At 29.7% G+C, this 23,344-nt stretch overlaps 1 protein-coding gene across 1 annotated transcript; it reads right to left on the reverse strand.

Annotated features, from left to right (window-relative positions):
- Window positions 1–2,373: 2,373 nt before the first annotated feature.
- Window positions 2,374–22,747, reverse strand: LOC135963653 (uncharacterized). Its single transcript, XM_065515595.1, has 8 exons — window positions 22,180–22,747; window positions 17,126–17,388; window positions 16,621–17,046; window positions 11,405–13,682; window positions 8,675–9,211; window positions 8,213–8,451; window positions 3,972–4,079; window positions 2,374–3,888 (listed from the first exon to the last, which is right to left on the reverse strand). The coding sequence occupies exons 1-8, from the start codon at window positions 22,745–22,747 to the stop codon at window positions 2,374–2,376; spliced, it is 5,934 nt and encodes a 1,977-aa protein (XP_065371667.1).
- Window positions 22,748–23,344: the final 597 nt, after the last annotated feature.

A 23,344-nucleotide genomic window follows, 5' to 3' on the forward strand; every position in this document is an offset into this window, starting at 1 on the left:
GGTAAATTAAACCTAAAAACTTCAACATTATAAGATAAATTATGATATAAAAACACAATGTTAAAAATTTATGGACAGCAAATGTAATTAGAATATTCAATCAATATTGAAAAGGAAAGCCCTAAACATTTAAAATCAAATGCTGAAAGTTTTAAGCGGGAATTAGATTTATTTGAAGCAAGTAGCAATCGGAGAATACATTTTTATTGTCTTTATAATGCTTTAATAACGATAAAGCCAACACATGTTTAAAGCGAAAGAGTTTTCTCGTCGAATGACTTATTGAATGCATTAGTAATTTTGACAAATCAATTTTTTAAAAAAAATTGTTCTATGACGGACATATAACATTATTTTTATGATATAATAGCACAATGTAGAGTACTTTCTATAGCAAAGTAGCAAAAGAGCAGTTTAGCAGAAAACAAAATACATTAGAACTATTTTTTTACTGCTTTACTCTTTTTAAACTATGAGGTAATTTTGAATTTCATATTTTTGTTTTGAAATGAATTTAATTTTATTTTAAAATATGTATATTTTATATAAAAAAAAAATATAACAGAAAAATCAAAAGAAAGAATCTTAAAAGTGCATTAAAAGTTCCATTAACATATTAATCGACATCGAATTATAAAGATACGTTCACAATTTATAATATTTTGTGACACTTAATTGCTCTTTTTACTCTACTATATCATGAATACCGCTAATATTTAATTTTATAGTAACAAGTGATCTCCAAATATTTTAACAAACTTTTTTTGGTTTTATGTGGGTACAATTGAATTGTAATGTATTGTTTTTCTTTTTTTTTAATAAAATGACACAATTTTATAAAATAATTTTCTGTTTTACTTATTTTTCTAGTTAAAAAAACATTCCCGGGAATCCCGGGAAATTAAATTTTTCATTCCCGTTTCCCGAGAAATTTAATTATCCGGGAAACCCCAAACCCTAAGTACAAACAACACTTCTTCAGTACGTACGTCAAGTGGATTTCATGTTCATATAAAAATTGGTATCTGATGTATTGCAATTATGTATAATCCAAGAAGTTTATTTACAACATCTTAATAATACACTGGTACATATTCCTATTAACACACATAAAAATAGCTGTAAATAGCCCCCACGTTTTTTGTGCTACACTTTTAAGTATGTTATTGTCCACCAATATTGATGAGACATATATGTTTTAAAATTCTTTCCATAAAAGTGGTAAAAAGCGTTTTAAAAGTGGTCACCGGGCGATCCTAGTAATATTTAAGAGGCTACAAATTTGTTTACTAAAAATCTTAGTTGAATTCACATAAAATATTATCATCAAAAATGTATTGTTTTTTAATAATAATTTTAATGGTTTACTGTATTTTACTTCACTCAGAAGAATATCTGCTTACTTTTTTGACGATATGTTAAATAATTTAAAATATTAAAAAGTGCCATTAGAAGAAATATGTAGTACCAATTTCTCTTTTCCCTCTTGAACCTCCGTCAAGTTTGTAATTTCAAAATACTCCATTTTAGGGAAATTTTTTGTGATACAAATATGTCTCAAACGATTCAAATCTGTGTTCATCTGCTCATGAAAAATAATGTTTTAAAAAAGTACCAAATTGTTTATCTGGATTTGACCTACTTTCCACCTTCGCATTCGAGTTCAAAATAACACCCTGTTAGTTAATTTTTGTATGACTGCAAGAACCAATGATTAAAATTCAATCAAAATTGGCTTAAAAATTTGGAATAAAATGAATAAAATTTTATCTTTTAGCCTAATCTTATTCAAATAAATTTTAGTATCGTAGTGGAAGCTCTTTATAAAATATTGATATGTCTATGTAAATTTATAGAATAACATAATTTATGACAAATGTACCGAAAGTAAATACACACAAAGTTTGAAGACTCCCACTATAATAGTACTCCAGATATGCATTAATAAATGTTTACTTTGTATGGGAGGTGCCATTCCCATTGTACCTATATAGGTCAATTGTGTATTATATATAAAAAGAAGATTAGTTTCTATGTTTATTGTTTTAAAAGGTACATAGAATACCAAAATACAGTTTTCACTCGAAAAGTTTCGAATTTTAAAAAAGTATCAAACACCTGTCAGTTCATTTTTGAAGTGGATGAAGATGCATTTTAAATATTAATTGCATCTGTATTAGATTAGAAGATGTAAGGTTACCGAATTTACCTGTTTTTCCTCCCTAAATTTTCGAAATTTCCAAAAATCCCTTTTTACTGATTTTCAGCGATGTTGAATCAGTAACGTTACACTTTTATATATATGGATGTCCAATATTGTGAGCTAATTTTTTAATTCAATGTATTCATACTTACATACATATTTATTATATTTTAGTTATCCGAGTCCCAACATTCTTCATCCTTTGAATTATTTTTAGAAGAGGTTGCTGGTGGTGATGAAGATTTTGGTGCTTCTGCACGAGGTGAACCCGATTGATAAGATGAATTGGAAGAAGCTCGAGTAGGTGAACTATTATTTTTAAATTTGTTATTGTAACGATTGTCATTCGAGTCCGATGTAGAAGACCAAGAAGAGCCACCATTATTATCAGAATTGTTGTTCCTGAAATTATTGAAACGCCGATTGTTATTGAAGCGTCCGCCACGACCAAATCCACCGCCGCCATAACTATTACCACTATTACCCCCTTCAAAACCACCTTTTGGAGAATTGGGTGGTGAAGAGTTGGTACGACTAGGTGAACTTAAGCCGGGTTTTGAAAAACGGGGATTATTATTATAAGAACGTGAATTTGAACGTTGTTGATAATTGTTATTGCCATTGTTGTTGTTGTTGTTATTGTTATTGTTATAATTATTATCATAGGGTTTCTTAAATTGATTGTCATAGCGTCTATTATTATTATTGTTATTCTGATTGTAATTATTGTTGTTATTATTATTATTGTTATTGTCATTACCATTGTTATTGTTATTATAATTTCTATTGCAATTATTATGATTGTCTTCGTGTTGTGTAGCATGATGATGATTTGTTACACTATCATCCGAATGTCTTTGCACTGGCGGTTCGGGTGCTTTAATGTAACAACTAACAAATGGTTCATTGGCATTTAGAGAGCCAACTGGCGCACCGCGTGCCGCATTATAGGTCGATGATGCAGTTGTCATCGAAGTGCAATTGGTGTTAGGCGTAAGGACCTGCTGTATGAAACTATATGTGGCATTAACTGGCATCGCATTACAACAGGAACGTCCACCAAATGATGGTACATGTCGCTGTTCGTTGATGATGCCATTTGCATCCACAAATATACCCAAATTACGCATAATCTCCAACAGTTCACCGGCACAATCAATTTTAAATACGTCGAATACCATTTCAGGATTTAAGAGACGTTCGCGATGAAAGTTATTTAAGGCACGTACCAGTTGTGATATTGATTGATTTATTTGAATTTTCATGGTAGACATCAGGCTCTGATACCACGGCGAACGCTGTAGGCAACCATACAGAAACATATTCGGTGTTTGTTGCTGTTGTGGCTGTAAGATTGGTTGGGCTGTGGTGTGGTATTGTAGAGCCAAGGGTACGGCGTTTGGTATTTCTGTCTGCATAAATGGCGATGACGACGACGAAGGCGACGCTACTGCAACGGTATTCATATTGTTGTAGGGAGTTAGTGCAGTTTGTTGGGCCATTGTGGGCGTTGCTATGTCTGTCATTACGGCAGATGTACGAGATCTTGGGTCATAAGGTGAAACCATTGTTGTGCTTGTAGGTTGTGCAAAAGATGCTGATAAATTCGACGTATGGAATGTTGTTAAGGGCATCAAGGCATTCGATGTTTTCTCTATTGGCTTACACAACGTCATTAATTGTCTCTGAAATTCCAGATGGAGTACATTTTTATTAATTTTTATAGGAGTAGTGTGTTATTAAACATAATGTGAGTGGTTGATGTTACCTTAACATGTGTTCTAAAAATTCTCGGATCCAGTTGTATAGTTTTCTTAAGTTTATCAATGAAAAATGGTTTATTTATGTCAATTTTTCCCAAATCAATTTCATATAACTGAAAAATATTCAAAATACAAACATTGAAATATTAGAGTGAAGTGATGTATGTAAAGCGTTTTTGCGAATTTTGATCATAAATACTGAAGACTTAAACAAAATTGCATATCAAAACCCATTATTTGAGGATTTTTGGATTAAGATATTTCCAACTTTTCATATATAAACTCTGTTATATCGTCACCTAAAATACAAAATGACTTAACATCATTTGAAAATTTTTTGTTGGGCAAAAAACCATTGCAAAATGCAAAGTAACTGTGATATAGACTTAATTTATCCTATTGAATATTTAAACAGAATGGCACACATATTTCCAAATTAAGATCTGTTTTATTATTATTATTATTTAAGTTATTCATTGTTTTGTATTTTAGGTGACGATATGTAAATTGGAGAGTATTAAAATTTGATATGAATTACGGCGATTTGTAAGTTTAAATATTGTGCAATGTAAATATTGAAATTATGGTAATAAATTTGAGGTTATGAAGTAAACTTGCTGTTAAATGGTGAAATGTAAGGAATTGAGCTGTCATCCTTAAACATTTATTTAAAAGAATCCTGGGAAATTTTAAGCATGAAACGCTTTGTACGCATGAAAAACTGAACAAAAATAATGCATTGTTTAACAAAATCATATTAAGTAATGAGGCCCATTTTCAATTATCAAACTAATGTTGACAACAGTTACCTTTGGTTTCTGCTAGACGGCTACACGATCCATACAACCGGCCAAACAATTCAGTTGTTGCTTGAGAAATTTTCAGGTCGTGTAATTTTTTGATTTAGTCGCCTCATTCTTGCGATTTAACGCCGCTGTACTAATTTCTCGGGGCCATTTGAATTGATTTTAAATTTATTTTTTTTAATTTTTTAGATTTAAGAAAAAAATTTCTTTTTAAATTTAAAAAAAAAAAATTTTAATATTTAGCAAAAAAAAAAACTTTTGGTGAAAAAAAATTCGGCTTAAAAAATATGTCCAACTTACTATGGTTTTATATACGTCATTGCAAAGGTCTTTGAAATATCTATCATTAGATATCCATATTGTCTATATTAATGACTTAGTAATCCAGATATAGGTCATAAAGTAGATCAAAAATCGAGGTTGTCCCGAGCCGGAAGAATTCCGGAGATATTGAAGTATGAATCGTGTATGTAAGTTATTTGGGGGCTTCGGAAAGTTAATTCAACAGACAGACAGGCAGACAGACGGACATGGTTTAATCGACTCCGCTATCTATAAGGATCCAGAATATATATGGAGGATTTCACGTCAAATGAACCAACTTTTAAAATCGATGTCTTCCGATCGAGATGACATAGATTTTGCAAAAAAAAGTCAAAGATTGCTTATTTTGAGTTACAAAACATTTATTTTGAAAGATATCCCACTCGCATCCCACTAAGCCACCAAATAGGTCTGAAAGGAAAATATCCAAGCTTTCTTTTGAGCAAAAAAATAAAAAAAGGATCCATTTTGAAAAAAAAAAGTCAACAAAGTTTTTGATTTTGCAAAAAAAAGTCAAAAATTGCATGTTTTGAGTTACAAAACATTTTTTTGATAGATATCAAACTCGCATCACACTAAGCGACCAAATAGGTCTTCAAGGAAAATATCTAAGCTTTATTTTAAGAAAAAAAAAAAATAGGGCCCATTTTGAAAAAAAGTTAAAAAAGTTTTTGATTTCGGAAAAAAAAGATTTGAAAGATTGAAGAAATAGCTATCTAAACTATTTGGAACACATTTTGCTAAGAACAATAGGTAATAAGTTACATGGATGAGAAAAATCACGTTTGGCCAAAATGTCAAATTTTGACCCCCTCTAACTCAGAGAGTTCTGGACCGATCTTGTTGGTGTAAATTTCATCCCGATCGGAACACATCGATTTTAAAAGTTGGTTCACTTGACGTGAAATCTCCCATATTGTCACCTAAAATGCAAAATAACGTAACATTACTTTTCATAAGTTTATAGGAGAAGCAAAAAACGATATAAAATGAAAACTACTTGAGATATTGAAACAAAATTTTAAAATTTGAATTACAATGACTCTAGAAATATATTTTATGAAAAAAAAATAATTTTTTCAAAGCACTCTTTAAGATATGTGGCTTACGTTTTTTTTGAATTGTTATTTTCTGAAACAAAAAAACGTATCATCAATATAAATTTTTATGAAAAAATAAAAACTTAAATAAAAATATTTTTTTTATTTTAAATAAAAGCTGTTTATACATATATACATTTTTAATTTTATTATGTGTTTTTTTATTTTAATTACTAACGACTACTTTTTTAATCATAAAAATTTTCTTCATTAAATTTTCATTAAAACTGCAAAAAATATTCAGTTGCAACAAATTTATTAAAAACAATTAGGATACTACCTAAAATCAGTGTTTAAATAGCTACGATAACTAAGAAATTTTTAACTGTTGCTACAACTACTGCTTCAAAAAAGTGTATGTAGCGGTAGCAGTAGCATTTGTCTTTTTTCGTTTTTTCGTTTTCTCGTTTTTTTTAAAACTACTGCTACCTTCAAAATATAAAACTCTTAACAGAGCAGTAGTAATAAAACATGAATTGTAAATGGAGTAGTAGCATAAAAATACAAATCATTGCTACTTCTCTATATCGAGTTTTAATTTTTAAGGTAGCAGTAAAGTAGCAGTTGATGCAGCAGTTAAGGTAGCAATAAAAGTAGTCAAAAAAGAAAATCTTTAGTCATAACACCAAAATTGATAGAATTAAACACTGTGTGTTGTTTTTGTTTTGAGAGAGTTTGAAAGAATTATTCGTTTTTATTCGTCTCAGATGTTCGTGTTGCTAACAGAAAGATCGTGTTTTCTGTGTGTATAACAAAAAAGCCGAACTTTTGTTTACAACACGACCAACTTACACAAATATACATTCACAACAACACATAATATACTTTTTTGGCTGAAGATTTTTATTTTTGACTTATTTTATTGCTACCTCAACTGCTACTTAGCTGCTACATCAACTGCTACTTAACTGCTACTTCTTCTACTACCTCAACTGCTACTTCTATTACTAATAAATTTTAAAAGTAGCAGAATTAATAAAAAAATTAATGACTGCTACATCAAAACTTTTTCTTTTTTAAGGTAGCTATAGAAAATAAATTACTCTGATACTTTTAAATTTTTCTTTTATTAGTACTACTACAACTACTGCTACCAAAATGTGAAGGTAGCAGTAGTATTAGTAATTATTGACTCCGAGTTTTTATTAATTTTTTAACTAGACTACTTGTGTTTTTTCGTTGCTACTGCTACTTGTAGTCTAGTTTTTTAAACACTGCCTAAAATAAGGTAAAAACGATTTATTTATTAATAACTCAAAGCGTATACGTTATTTTGTTCAAGAAAATCATATACTTGATGATACTTTAGTTTAAATTTTGGTTATTTTTGATAGTAAAAGTTTAAAATTTTGTACACATATGTAATATGATGTAGTGTATCGTAATAATAAAATCAATTTCGAATTTTTTGATGATACGTTGTTTTGCATTTTAGGTGACGATATACTTTATAGGGTCGAAAATGAAAAATGTAGAAATTACAAACGGAATGACAAACTTATATATACCCTTCTCACGAAGGTGAAGGGTATAAAAACAGTACATTTCTTACTGTAGGGGCAATACTAATTGTACTAGAACTTATATGACTAGATATAATTATATTTTAATTATGTTATTCCATATTAAGCCTAATTTTTGCTTTTTAATAGGAATGGTCAATATTATCTATGTATATGGAAACTGGAGATAGTTCTCTAAATATTGAAATAAAATATTTGTTCTGTTGATCAATGCTAACAGCGGAAAATATTAAAAAAATCTGCTCATATTATAGAAAATGTATTATCCATAAATATCAGCAGGATACCTAAACTTTGAGTAAATTCCAAATAAATTAATGGGTCGATTATGGATGGCAACCGAACTTCAGTTGCGTTGTCAGTTGCCTTAATGGTATTACAGATGGCAACTGGCAAATTTGTGGTTGCCCTCTGGCAACGCAACTGAATTTCGACCCATAATTTTAGTTTCTTTCAAATGTATTACCATAAACTCTCAAAAATGTTTACTTACAATATATGGTATGGGTGGATATGTTAAACGGCCATCGATCTCACCACCCATACGAAAGTCCAGTGATCTCCTGACAGGTGATGGACTGGCAATAGTATCATCGCCATACGTAGGTGATGAAATTGGTGTTATATTAACGGAAGAATTTTCAAAATTTATTTGACATTTAGTTGAATGTGCCGATAATTTATTATACAATGAGGAATATGTGTCATATTCAACATTTTCTTTCAGCTCCGCTAGAAGAGTTTATATAAAAAGAAAAGCAAATAAAGAAGAGTTTATATAAAAAGAAAAGCAAATAAAGAACAAAAACATTACACAACATAAGAAGCATTAAAGGAACATGTCAAAAAATACTATACATCAAGTTTTAGAGCCTCTTAATTATAAACAATTGTTGTATATTTTCATCTTGAAAGAAATGAAATTGAAGTATAAAGTATTAAAACAATAATTTACCATTAGAATATTTATCACTAGCATTTGAAGTTGGCTTTTCAGGCTCATCAATATATACAAACGGCGCAGAATATTGTGTTTGTCCGTCTTCATTATTGCCATATGGATTGCGAGGCATTGCAATTTGCTTTTGCTCACTCAAATTGCTTTCATATTGTTTTTCCTGTAACTGCTTCTCTGGCTCTTCAACCAGCGCCACAGCTTTTTCTTGCTCGTATTGTTTATGTGGCAAATTATTGCTATTTGTAGTGATGGTACTAGTGCCTGTTGTTGTAGTACTTTCAACTTCTTTTTGTTGCTGCTGTTGTTGTATTTGTAGCTGTAAATCCGATTTATTGCTTACATTTTCAATTTGTTGACGTAAATCGGATTCATTTTCCTGTTGTTCTGTATGCACATGCTGATGAGAATGATGTGTTACTACGTGGGTTGAAAAAGGCTCAAAGGCTTGTTTTCGTTCATTGCCAGTTGACGACGTTGATGTTTGCAATGCATCTACTATAGTTAGCTGTTCATCACTTGAATCAGTATCGAAATCTAAATAATATATACAGACACATACATATAAACATGTATTTATGTAAATAAAAAATGTTTAAACATGTGTTTTAGTGAAATTCAATAGAAAATACAAAATAAATAACTATGTAAAGCTGTTCTCCATATCCTTCTTTTTCAATGGTTTGTACTTTAGAAAAAAAAAAACATATTTAATACTTGGGTCAACATCAATGATAAGTGTTGATTTGGAAACAAAATTAAAAAAGAACGGTATTAGAATAAACTAACATACTAACAAACAAACTAACATTGCAAGTTAAATAAAAGCTTTTAAAAAATTAAATTTTGGAACTCCTTTAAAAATTAATTAAAAATATTACATTCTGTATTTTATTTAAAATAGATTTCTGTAATTTCTACTTCATTCTACAGTCATTTCAATATTTGCACAATCAATTAAACAAAAATATTTTCGATTATCATAACAAGTAGTTCTTAATTCGCTATTTTTATGGACAATTTATAGAACAACATTTTTCTGATACGGATTTCATTAGTAAATTAAATTTTTTTCCAGTTTATCTTAGTTCGAAAATTCGAATTTTTTAATTATGTAGTTAGTTTTGATGTTCGAAATTTGTAATTCTTAGGAAAATTAAAACCAAAAACAAGTTTATTTACATAGATTTTGTAAGTAAATTATATTTGAAGGGCTTAAAGCACAAGGGGTTCAAGGGGTTCAATATGGAGTTAGTATATGAAGTTCATAGCACAAGAGTTGAATGTGGGATTCTCATCCGTTAGCGAGATATGGCGACAAGTTCTAGCACTTGTAATTAAAATACTTGCTTTGCTTGGAGCACAAGGGGTACATAAGCACTTAAACCCCTTGTGCTCTAAGCTAATATTAAAATTCATTTTTCACATGGACTGAGTGAGTGAATTCAGGTAAGTGATCAGCTAAAATCTAGTGAATAATTCCATCACTTGTTATCAAAACACCTATTTCAAATACCTTAGTGCACTTTGTGGATTATTTGCCAAAAAAGAAAAATTACCCAGAGTGGGCTATAGGTCTTGCTGAGTACACCTTCAAATTCAGAAGTTATGAATGTGCAAGAAAACTTCACCAAAGTAAATATGATAGCTCGAAATGTTGATCGAGCCGTGGAGTCACTACCACATCTTCCTCCAAAAAACAGCGTCAAAACAATAAAGTTCGAGAATATCAAGAACCTACAGGATCTTCTTTGCTATATACCACCAATTTACCATGGAAGGTTTAAAGCACTTCCTCACGATAGAATGGAAGAAATTCCGGAAAGAATCGAAAGTCAAAGTGAGTATGAAGATGAGCCTGATGATATCATGGAACTTGATTATGATGACTAAAAAAATTAACAAAGAACCATAAAAGCGTTCCTATATAAAATTTAGTCTATTTGGTTTTTTTTATTAGGTAATTTAGAAATTTAAAAAAAAATAATAATTAAAGCGCAAGGGGTATATGAGCGACTTTCCTTACTTCAAAGGTTTATCGTGTTGGGTTAAAATATATCTCAGGATCTCTATTAATTAAAAAGTAATATTCCAGATATCATCTAACATTTTTTATTGTAAATTAACTTTAACCTCTTTTTTCTCATTATTAAAAATTAGTCACTTGAACCCCTTGTGCTCTAAGCCCCTCATTTGTTCTTAATAGTTTGATCTTGTTTAAGTACATTTAAAATTTATATTAATACTTTGCAAGTTTTATTTATAAGGCTGTTAATGGTAAATAATATTGTTCGTAATTTTAGCAAAAATTTTCGATGTTCAAAATCCGTTCTTCATTATTAAAACTACTAATATTTATTTTTTTTTATATAACATTCAATACAAAATGCAGTTTTGAATACTTTAGCCTATATTCGAAAATAAGTTCGAAAATATGCTTACCAGCATATTTTTCACATACAAATTTAGCTCAGTGATTTATGATTCATGATTATGATTTATTAAATGGTAATTTTAAATAATAATAATAATCAGTAATCATTTGAAAATAAGTGAAACGCACCCTTATTTTCGCTATTGTGGATTATTGTGTAATTCGAAAATCATTCGAATTTGTATGTTTTATATATAGATATTCGAAAATAGTTCCTTTTGACCCCTCTTGTTTTTAAATAAAAAAACAATTTGTTTCATTTTTAATGTTACTTAATAAATAATTTATAAACTTACCCCCTTCCTTTGAATTATTACTTTGTCCTGAAGACGTTCGCTGCTTTCGATTATCGAAATTAACTTTGCGCCCCGATTTGGAATTGTCAATTTTTAAACATTTATTTTCTTTTAAAGATGAATCCAAATCATATTCGGAGGTAAAACTGTGACGTTTCTGTGTTGATTTATCATCTGCCATTAAAGTAGAAGAAGTAACAATTGGATTAACATTAGTGTTGGCAGTGGTGCTATCCGCATGTATAGCTTTTTGAGTTGTTGGCAGCAAATAGGGAGATTTGAGTTTAGTTAGCACAACATGAGGATTACCTAAATTGAATTGTTCTTTATAGGTGGACGGTGGGGATGTGGTAAGCGAGGAGGTGGGATTTTCAAAAGAAATACGTCTTTTTGAATTGGATTTTGTGACAATTTCTGTTTTGTCAAGGTTTGCGGGAGATTTGAAACTGTTGCTTCGTTTTCTTATGGGCGTTTTTATGTGATCGGTGCAATCACTAGATGTTGGAATTTCATTGCTAATTTTTGACACATTCTCACCATCACTTTCAACTATTAAAGGATCTTGTGAGGGATTCCAGGTATAACTCTCCTCTGATGTCTGTGTTAGCAGTGTTACATCTATGTTTTCGATTCCACTATGCAAAGAATGCATTGTTTGTTCCACATTGATATCTATATCGTTGTGGTCAGGAGCACTTGTTACTAATGTTTCATTTATTAGAGATTGTTGTTCAAGCTTGGCTTTGGCCTTTTTCATGAAACGTTTTGTTAATATAACATTTTGTGTCAAGGGAACTTCTACGTCTTGCAAAAATTGTGTTGGCTTAATGGGATTTTCCGAACTACCAGAGTTTTCGGTGGATTTTATAAGTTTATTAATAATATCCGCATTAATTTGATAATCTTCGTTGTTGGATTTTTCGCTAGATTTTGGAGTCGGCTTGGGTAATCTAAGACGTCGAGTTTTAATAGGTTTTGTTAGTTCTAACTGTTGAGTTGATTTTTCACTGTTGTTATTAATTAAATTTTCTTCATTATCTTGTTGAGTATGAGATCTCAAACGTATACGAGTTTTACTGGTTTCTATGTAGGGTTTAGTTGTGGCAATATGTTCATAAGGTGGTGATTCATCTTCGCAGTCTTCATTATTTCGTTGCTCTTTTACATGACTTTCAATAACATCTTTTTCATCCGGTGTTATGGCCAACTCCAGGGTTTCATTATGTGGTTTTAAAGTATTATCAAAATCTATATTTTCCTCCTGTTTTTCGTTTTCATCCAAACAAAAGGAATTATTTGTATCTAAGATTTCTTGTGTAATATGTTGAGAGTCAACTTCTAGTTGTTCACTCTCAAATGGTAATTGTTCAGAATTATTATTCTCATTTGTTTCAAGGTTAAGCGTGAAATTATTTTCATTATTTTTGTGTTCTTCTTGTTTTTCAATATTATCGTTTAAATTTGTATTATTCAAATTTGTAGATCGAGGCTCTTCTTCATACTCCATATTCGATGTCATATTATTTTCATTTATTTCAATTTCTTTTGGTACATCTGACATGGCAATTATTTCACTTTCATTTGGTACATTTGTCATGTCATTATTACCACTTTTATCATGTTGTGGTGTTATTTTTTCTGTCATAAATTCAGTACCACTTTGTTGTGATACCTTTTCGGTGGTTATAAATTCCATACCACTTTGTTGTGGTACATTTAAATTTGTCGTTGGTAAAACTTCATTGTCATCAGTTATAGTTATTATGTTTTCTTCAGATTCTAAATTTTGAATTTCACTAACAAACGCTTCATTGTCATGCATTGCAGAAACTCTTATTTCATTATCAAACTCTGGATTTTCTTGTGAAGTTTGTATTTCATTAACAATCTCCGGATTTACTAAAACGATGTGAGCTTGATCATTTGGTAGATTCGATTGTGATGCCATCGCTATTGAATTATTCGTAATATTATTATAGATTTCTGATATTTGTGCGCTAGTTGCGGTATTAAGATTTTCATAAATTGGCAAACGTTTTTCTTGTTCTTTTAAAAGTTCATATATATTTTGAAGTTCGTGAATTTTTTCGTTTGGTGTCATATTTGAGGTGGTTTTTAGATTTTGAAGTTTTTGATCAATTTCATCAATTATATTATTAGTTTCTTTGAAATTTTCATATACAGTATCGTATTTATCAGTTGTTGGTTGCTGTGCCGTAGTGTTATCCGAATCATTGGAAGTAATCGTTAACGAATTAGTTGCTGGTTCTGAGGAATTCTATAGAATAAAAATAAAATAATATAAAAACTAGAGTGCTATTCGGCTGTGCCGGATCTTATAGTATGCCAGAGACCGAAAATAACTCGTCCATATATTCAAAATACCCAAATTGTGATATAAATTTTGTTACAAAAAATTAATCACTCCAAATAACAGTAATAAGTGATTTTTTGTTATATTATTTATTAATTGTAAAATTGGGGATTTTTCGTTTTTTTTTGCAAAATTTTTTGATTTTTTGTTAAAATTGTATTTGTTTTGTGAAATTGGAAATTTTACAATATAGAATAACTATTTGTTATTATATTTTTTTGATAATCAAGTATATAAATAACTTGATTATTTGTTGTTTTTTATTTATGTTTCTCTCAACAACTAAACTAAAATGTTCTCTTATAAATCACACTCTCAGTGATATAACAAAAAAAACGAATTTTAAATGGTAAAGAGGCTGCATATTTACCCTTTAAATGAAAGTAGAACCATTATTTTCGGTCTCTGTTATATACCCTTCACTAAAGTAAATTAAAATAAAATTTTGTTGAAAATAAATTTTTTTTTGGTAAAAAAAATTTTTGATAAAATGCACGTGTGCAAACGTGCTAAGCAGTGTTTAAAAAACTAGACTACAAGTAGCAGTAGCAACGAAAAAACACAAGTAGTCTAGTTAAAAATTTAATAAAAACTCGGAGTCAATAATTACTACTACTACTGCTACCTTCACATTTTGGTAACAGTAGTTGTAGTAGTACTAATAAAAGAAAAATTTAAAAGTAGCAGAGTAATCTATTTTCTATTGCTACCTTAAAAAAGAAAAAGTTTTGATGTAGCAGTCATTAGTTTTTTATTAATGCTGCTACTTTTAAAATTTAGTAGTAATAGAAGTAGCAGTTGAGGTAGTAGAAGAAGTAGCAGTTAAGTAGCAGTTGAAGTAGCAGCTAAGTAGCAGTTGAGGTAGCAATAAAATAAGTCAAAAATAAAAATCTTCAGCCAAAAAAGTATATTATGTGTTGTTGTTGTGAATGTATATTTGTGTATGTTGGTCGTGTTGTAAACAAAAGTTCGGCTTTTTTGTTATACACACAGAAAACACGATCTTTCTGTTAGCAACACGAACATCTGAGACGAATAAAATCGAATAATTCTTTCAAACTCTCCCAAAACAAAAACAACACACAGTGTTTAATTCTGTCAATTTTGGTGTTATGACTGAAGATTTTCTTTTTTGACTACTTTTATTGCTACCTTAACTGCTGCATCAACTTCTACTTTACTGCTACCTTAAAAATTAAAACTCGATATAGAGCAGTAGCAATGATTTGTATTTTTATGCTACTACTCCATTTACAATTCATGTTTTATTACTACTGCTCTGTTAAGAGTTTTATATTTTGAAGGTAGCAGTAGTTTTAAAAAAAACAAGAAAACGAAAAAAGACAAATGCTACTGCTACCGCTACATACACTTTTTTGAAGCAGTAGTTGTAGCAACAGTTAAAAATTTGTTAGTTATCGTAGCTTTTTAAACACTGGTGCTAAGTCCTTTTCACAAATTTTACAGAAGGGACAAAAAAAGTTTTGAAATTCTTGCTTTTAAATACTTTGGAAATCTGTCAATGCTGTTTTATTACTTACTACTTGACCCGACAAACGTTGTCCTCTCCAAATTAAAAAAAATGCTTGTGTTCGTTTTGTGAATTTGTGAGAAGCGATTTAAAATGGGTCGAAATAGTCAAAAAGAAAAAAAAAACGTATTGCTGAATGATAATTTTTATTCATATAGGTTTGGGTTATATTCGATTTACATTTGATTTTAAAATATGTACAATGAATCTTATGGTCATAGAATAAAATATATATAGAAGCATTACTGAGAGACAAAAATCATAAGTCTGTTGTCAAAAACCAAAGTCTTGCAACAACAGAATACATGTAAATCAATGTACATATTTTGAATTTTTGGTCTGAAATATGAGTGATCACAGATCGAGATCCTTTTCTTGATTAAACGCTTATTGGGCATGTTATTAGCGAATTTAGATATTTTCAGTTTTTATACAAAAAATTGATTTTTGTTCAGAAATATGAGTGATTACAGATCGAGCTTCTTTTCTTTATTAAACGCTTATTGGCCAAGTTATTAGCGAATTTTGATATTTTGAGTTTTTATATAAAAAATCGATTTTTGTTCAGAAATATGAGTGATCACAGATCGAGCTCCTTTTCTTGGTTAAACGCTTAAAAAAAGGACAGTTACCAAAAAATAGCCAGCCTATTCCTCTGATAAAGCCAAATAGATATTCTTGATCATATTTAGCTATATCCCCCAGTTCATCTGATATCTCATTTTCCTGTATGTTACAATGCCCTTTTGAGTATAGCCATTAGTGCTGCTAGAGCCCTCCTACAGTTCAGCAATATGCTCGAGTGTACCATATGGCATTTCAAAGCAGCATTGAGACTTCCGGACTATCTGACTTAGAAATCGAGATATGAGTCAAAATCCTCTATACTGGTTGTGGTTTATGTATCAATTATGTATGCAAGTTATTTTGTGTGCTTCGGCAAGCTGATTTTAACAGACAGGTCGACATAGCTATATCGACTTCGATGTCTATAACGATCCAGAATATATGTATGGAATTGCAAATGAATAATTTGGAAATTACATAAGGCATGACAAACTTATACCTAACCCATAGATGACAACTAGATATGTAACTGATAGCCAAACACCAATGTCTGTTGTCAAAAACCAGTCAAAACAAATTCATGAAAATGTATTACCATGTATTTTGTTATTTACCACCTATATGTGAAAAGAGAGTACATAATTTTGTTTCATTGTCATTTCTCTCCCCTTCCGTTCTATGTATTTATTTTATGGTGGTGAAGGGTATAAAAATAACACTTTTAAAATGAAAAAACGGACTTACATTTGCATTAACATCATCACTGCTTTCATCGATAACAAGCACTTGATCTTCATCCGCATCGTCCATCACTTCTATAATCTCATATGTCTGCTGATGTTGGTTTTCTTGAAATGCTAGCAACCTTTGCGTTAGATCTTCAATATTATGCAATTGTTGTATAAAATGCGTTTCTACAGCCGTTGGTTTAGTCGACAACAAATCTAATATATGAATTCGCAATGCTTCCATTAGCTTGGGCTCTAGGGGACCATTGTGCATAAATTGACACTTGAAACCTTGTGGACAAGGAAGATTTAGATAATAGTATTTGCAAGGAAAATCGGAATGTAAATAGGGGCATGTCATTTCGGATAGACATTTTGTATTTTGCAATATATAGACACAAGGTCGCAGAACTTTGGAATCATTCTCTGGCTGAGGGATTTCCTGAAAAAAAATTATAAAATTTTAATTATTTTTTTTAATAAAATTTTATTTAAAAAAAATATATTTTAATAAGTTTTACCGGTTTTTCCACTTCATCTGCACTTGTTGTATCTTCGTTTGTATTTGTGTGTTCAATTTCATTTTTGGCTTTGGGTTTAGCTTTTCTTGGTTGTCGAGGTTTAATAACTTTGCGTCGTCGATTTGTTTTCTTTAATGCCGGTTTTAGTACAGCTGGGGCATCGGATTTAGCTGCTTTTGTATCAATCATTTCTCTTGGTTGCTTGCCTTCTAAAGCTAAAGAGTTTTTGCGACCTCTTATTTTAGCGGAGCCGGCTTTTGTACCTGGAAATATTTTTATTTAATTGAAATACTTTATTAAAATTGTATGAAATTTATGAGAGAACATAGTTTTTTACACTATTTTAAACATTTTGGCACAGATAACATTTTTTAAGAGGCTGATATGAGATTTATGAGAAATCACCGCTTGATTTTTTTGTCGTTTAAAATGATGCAATTGGGATTGAAAGGCATTTGAAATACCTATCATGTGATAGATATACATACAGTTGCGTGCAAAAAAAAATGCAACGCTATGCCCAACAGAATCCAATTCTCCCCATCTGCTATTTATAAATTCTTTGTGATCATAGTCAATTATTGTATGACATTTTGTCCAATATTTTTTTACGTTAGAAGAATTATAAAATTTTTAGTAAAATCAGTGGTAAATTTTTGCGAGCAAAAAAAAATTCAACTCTAAGAAAATTGACTAGATTTGTAAATTTTTTAAAAAAAAATTATTAAAGATGGCTAGGAGATTCTATGTACATATCGCACTTGATCACTTTTTTCAAGAAATCATCTAACAACATCAATATCTATCTAACCGTTTAGAAGTTACAGATTTCTTTTTCTCTTTTTATACCCTTCACCTTAGTGAGAAGGGTATATGTATATAAGTTTGTAATTTCCACAATATAATTTTCCGACCCTATAAAGCATAAATCATAGAATAAACACATGGAACGGAAGGAGAGAGTAATATATATGGAAAAATTACTCTTTTTTCACACAGATAAATTTGCTGAAGACCCCAGATATTTTCGGGATAATTCTGTCAGACATGCTTTCGAGAGATTTCCTATTTAAAATCAACATATGGCTGAGATATGAGGAAAAAAACCAGAACATCGATTATTGACCTATATCTGGATTACTAAGAGCTAGTTTCTGGGATAAAGATAATCTACATTCTTCGTTTAAACCTAAATTAAACTAAAAATTGTGTTTCTCACTTAATGTTTATATTTTATATAATCTAGGTTTAACTCAGCATCATTGGGGTGAGTTAAACCTAAGTATAAAATACCAAAGCACAAAAAGATGAAAAATAAAATAAACAATTCAGCACAGCAGCTCTTTGTTTTGATTTGCTTTATTAGCATCAATATAACTTTTAATATACATTTTATATACTTTAATATCACATTTTCTTTTACAAAGTTAAAATTTACAAAAAAAATTGTACGCGGTTGCTTTTTCTTATAAAATTTAAAGTATTGCCATATTTATATGAAACATTTTTATGTGATTCGACTGAAAAGTATGACAATGCTTACAAAATTAATCCACTAGTGAGAAATACAATCATTGGTTAAATTCCGGCAAAATATGTTTCTGGATTAATATAACAGCATGCTAAGCTACGTTTAACTGACAAGTAAGAAACTAGCTCTGTGTCATTAATATAGACAATATGGATATCTAATGATAGATATTTCAAAGACCTTTGCAACGGCATATATAAGACCATAGTAAGTTGGACCTATTATTAATCCTTATTAATGGGTCAAAATTGGAAAAAATGATGACCCGAAGACCTTATGAAGGATAAGAAAAACATAGATTTAGTATCTAACTGGGGAATCGCAGTTTTCATACAAGTATAATGTTTAGCAGGTATTATGCTACCAAAGCTCTGATAGCATTTAACTTAATTGTGCGTAAAAAAATTCAAGATTAGTTCACAAGGTCAAATATTATTTTTCTAAAAACCTAACGTAGTTGTTGACATTTGAATTAAACAAAATTCATAAAATATCAACCACTCACTTTTAGAAAAATTTAAATTTTAATTTAAAAAAAATTTTAATAAAAAAAGTAATCAAAATTAGAATTAAAGGCGGCTTATTTTTTGTTATTAGAATACCTGTTTATTCTTTATCATAATTATATGATCTCTTTTTCTTTTTTTTATGTTTTTCCATGAACTGTGTTCATTTTAATAACTATTATTTTAATAAATAAAACTTTTTTCTTCTTGTTGTCAAAAAAACCGGTTATTATTAAAAAACCGAAACCGGTTTATATTAAATTGCATTTTTTCGATGAAACCGAAAACCAGTTTCTAAAAAATGTCGAATAATCGATCACCCTAGTAAGTACTTGCCTCCAATGACATTATCGGGTTAAAATAATGAGTTAAAACACCAATTTATAAGAAGTGAAGAGTAATTATAACTTATTACTTTGGAATGTAAAATTACTGGAAATATGCAGAAATAAGCAAAATTTATGGCATAATTTTAATAATTTTGTTTTGCATTTTAGGTGACGATATGTAATATCATATCTTATAAACATTAGGGATATAACTATTGACAATTTTTGCAAATATGCAAATTGGCATAGCATAGTCGTATAGAGCATTAAAAATATAAAAAACCACGGTATTATTTTTTCGCGGTTGTTAAAAAAGTTCACGCACCAAACGCAATAAAGTTTTTCATGAAATATTTTCAATTATTTTGAAACACAATATATTTTATTTTAATAGTAACTGCGGATATACTTTAAAATATAATTTTTAAATAAGGGAAGTATCACACTTGCAAAAAAAAATTAAATAATTTATATAATTTTTCAGAGAAATAGAAGTTTGGTTTATTTTAGAAATTGGTGTTGGTGCGTGATGTTTTTGATTCCAAATGATCTAAAAAAATGATTTTCATTACTTATACAACATTGGCCATCACGTGGTGGTATGCCAAAAATTTCGCCAAAATTAGTTATATGCCTAATAAACACGTGAGTTCACAACCAGGAACCTTTGTTTGGTACTGAAATATTAAAATGGGACTCAATATTTTTCAAAATTGTTTGTATTAAATTCTTCTTGATTATAGCCGTCGGTTTTTTCATAGTAGAGAAAAAAACATCAATTTGCATGTAATTCAAAAGATGAAGAACTGACGTTAAGTTTTTGTTTATTTTTTATTAGTTTGCTTTGTTTATTATTTACTTTGAACATACAAACTTAAATTGTAAACAAAATATTTGCCATTATTGATACTTTAGTGTTAACAATGGACGGCTTTATTTCTGATCGCAGGGGTCTAAAAATTTGCGTGCATGTTGATAAAAGGAACCATATGCAATAAAAAACTCGATTTTGAATTTTCGTGTAGTTACGTCCGTTTGCATTTAAGGTTACGATATGTATATATTTTATTCCTTGTTACTTGCATAGAATAAATACATAGAATGGAAGGTGAGATATGTCAATAAAAAAATACCGCGTTCGGCCTAAAATCAGCTTTCGGTTTTAATTACTTTCAGTAGAAAAATTCAAAATTTAGAAATGAAAAACAAACTTTTTATTATATTGTAAAGCAATTTGTATGGAAAAAGCAGACCCAACAGTGAACAGTATTTTATTTATTTATTAAAATCATCAAATACTTGTATTATTCTTTATTATTTGTAAATTAATTTAATAATTACCTCTACAATTTTAATCATTCTTTATTATGTGCAAATTAATTTAATAATAACCTCTACAATTTTAAATATATTTTTTTATTAATAATTTATGTCCAGCAATTCTTTATAGATTTTCTTTATGTACTGAAAGCTGACTTATGAAATAAAAAGTTTAATAAAATCAAATGTAAAGTGATGAAAAATATTTTCTGAAGTATAAGGTAGTTTAAAGCAAGTAGAATTTGTAACAAATCGCAAAACAAAGTTATTTCGTAAATTTGCATGGAAAACAAAAGAAATACAAAAATATGTAATAGCTTTTTATCAACATCTAATATTTCCAGAACATAAGTAGATGCCGGATATTGTACGTTTAATTTACATACGTCTTGACTAAAAAAAATTAAATTTTTCAGTAGACGTATATATTGATCAAACTACAAAAATACAACATATCGAACTTTGGAGGCCCATATCTCGAGAACTATGGACCGGCTACAAAAAAAAAAAAAAAAAACTTGTCATATTCTGCATAAAAAGAATCTGCTAAAAATTTGGTATCGATCCGGATTGGCGCCCATTAACTAGAGTTTAACCGTTACGTTTTCCTTAACACTTAAGTTAGGGTCACACATGACAAATATTTGACGAAAAAGACTTAACCACTAAATAAAATTATTTTATTTATTTCAAAAACTTAATTTACTTAGGATGATTCAAAACAAAAACAATAGTTTTAGGTATAAATCAAGATCGGCGAAACAGCTTGCATTTTAAAACGTAACAAAAACGTTAAAATTTTTGCCAGCTCTTTCTTAGTTTAGGAGTTATAGGAAGTTAAAGTCAATATATAATCAGCCCAATTATGAATAAAAATTCCGCGTGAGTTTTTTCCCTTTTCTCATTTTTCCTATTCAAATTCAATGCTAAAAAACTCCCGGGGAACAAACTCCCGCGTAATTTTTTATTCATGATTGGGCTGAATATCTTTTATGATATCATTGAATAGTGCTTCAAAATACCTTTAATATGATATATACTATGGTGCTGTTCATTAATTTATATGACAGTACTTCAGACAATTTTGATATACAGAAAAAGTGATTTTAGCGAAGCCGGTGTTCGATACACCCCAGAGTTTAAAGTACAGAAAATATGAAAATTAACAGAAAAAAATCTTGATTTGTTCCTAGTTTTATTTTATTTGATGCAGTTTGATCATACAAATCACAGGTTTTAATGTACTTCATTTCCCATATTTTTACACAAATATTTGAGTTCAGAAAACTCGTACCATGCTAATGCAAATTAATTGCTCGCAGTTCGACAGTAAACCAATAAAAAAAACAAACCTACAAAAGTGCTTACCCAACATTTTTTGTTTATTCATATTTAAAGTTTTATTGTTGCCACGGTATGATGAAGTTACACCACCTAATATAAGTTTTAAATCGACATCTACAACACCAACACTTCTGCTACTACTACTACTACAGCTTGCAGTATTTGTTGAGCTTGGAACAATTAATTGGTTCTGGCCCTGGCTGATAATTTCACTTCTTTTTATTGCGGTTTTTGTGGTTGTAACACGTTGTGCCATAAAGTGGGTATAATTATCCAAATGTATAACTGTACTCTGTCCAGCAGGTATTATACATGGAGCAATCTTTCTCGGCATAAATTGTATGGAATCTTTACGTTCCAACGACATGGAAAGGGAAGATACTACTGACTTTCCCTCGGCAGTTGATGTCACCGAGAACTTTGTACTGGAAGCTGTAGCTGTAGTAGTGACTGGAGATCCATTAGAATTAAAATTTCCAACGGTTCTTATACGCTTTCTTTCGATTTGATGTTGTACAAGCGATGAATTATTGTGTTTACTACTACTATTACTTTGTTCTTGTTCATCTTCAATGATGTGGAAACTGGACATTTTAAGTTAATGCCTATGAAAATTAATAAGCACTTGAACAAAATGAAATTTATCAATGCAAAAAACTTCCCGCGACGCAAATTCCTTGCAAAGTTAACGGAATTTTGTTGTTGTTGTATATTTTGCAGTGTTGCATTTTTGTGTGAAGACATTTGCTTGGTAGGGTTACCAGTCATACTTAAACAAAAATATAGAGATCAAGGACAAAAAACAGAAAAATATATAACCATTATCCCAAGGCGAATTCATATAAGGTGTTCTCATTAGCCCAGCTGATAATCAGCTGTTTTATCCAAACTGTCAAAATTTATGTTTGATTTGGTGCGCGCCATATATATGTGTGTGTTTGTATTTGTGTGTTTTTAATGCGTCCACTTTTTTCTGTTTTATATTCAATTTCTTCCGTTTCTCCACTCGTTTGAACTCATCATCGAACATTTTAACATCCTTCACATGAAATGAAGCAATAAAAATATATATTACACCAGTTTTTTGTTAAATTCCACTTTAATATTGAATTCGCCTTACTTGTGTTTTTTGACAGATTGGGTAAAAAGCAAAAACAAAATGTATGTTGTTTTTGTATTGTTGTATTTG

This window comes from Calliphora vicina, chromosome 1 (assembly GCF_958450345.1).
Source record: "Calliphora vicina chromosome 1, idCalVici1.1, whole genome shotgun sequence".
Classification (NCBI taxonomy): Eukaryota; Metazoa; Arthropoda; class Insecta; order Diptera; family Calliphoridae; genus Calliphora; species Calliphora vicina.

What these genes read in the sequence shown, in the direction of transcription:
- LOC135963653 (XM_065515595.1), bottom strand. Translation starts at nt 22,747, where the DNA reads ATGTCCAGTTTCCACATCATTGAAGATGAACAAGAACAAAGTAATAGT. An exon ending in GAATAAACAAAAAATGTTGG is followed by an intron (nt 17,389 to 22,179) that starts GTAAGCACTTTT and finishes AAATATTTCCAG; the next exon opens with GTACAAAAGCCGGCTCCGCT. An exon ending in TAATAATTCAAAGGAAGGGG is followed by an intron (nt 9,212 to 11,404) that starts GTAAGTTTATAA and finishes TATATTATTTAG; the next exon opens with ATTTCGATACTGATTCAAGT.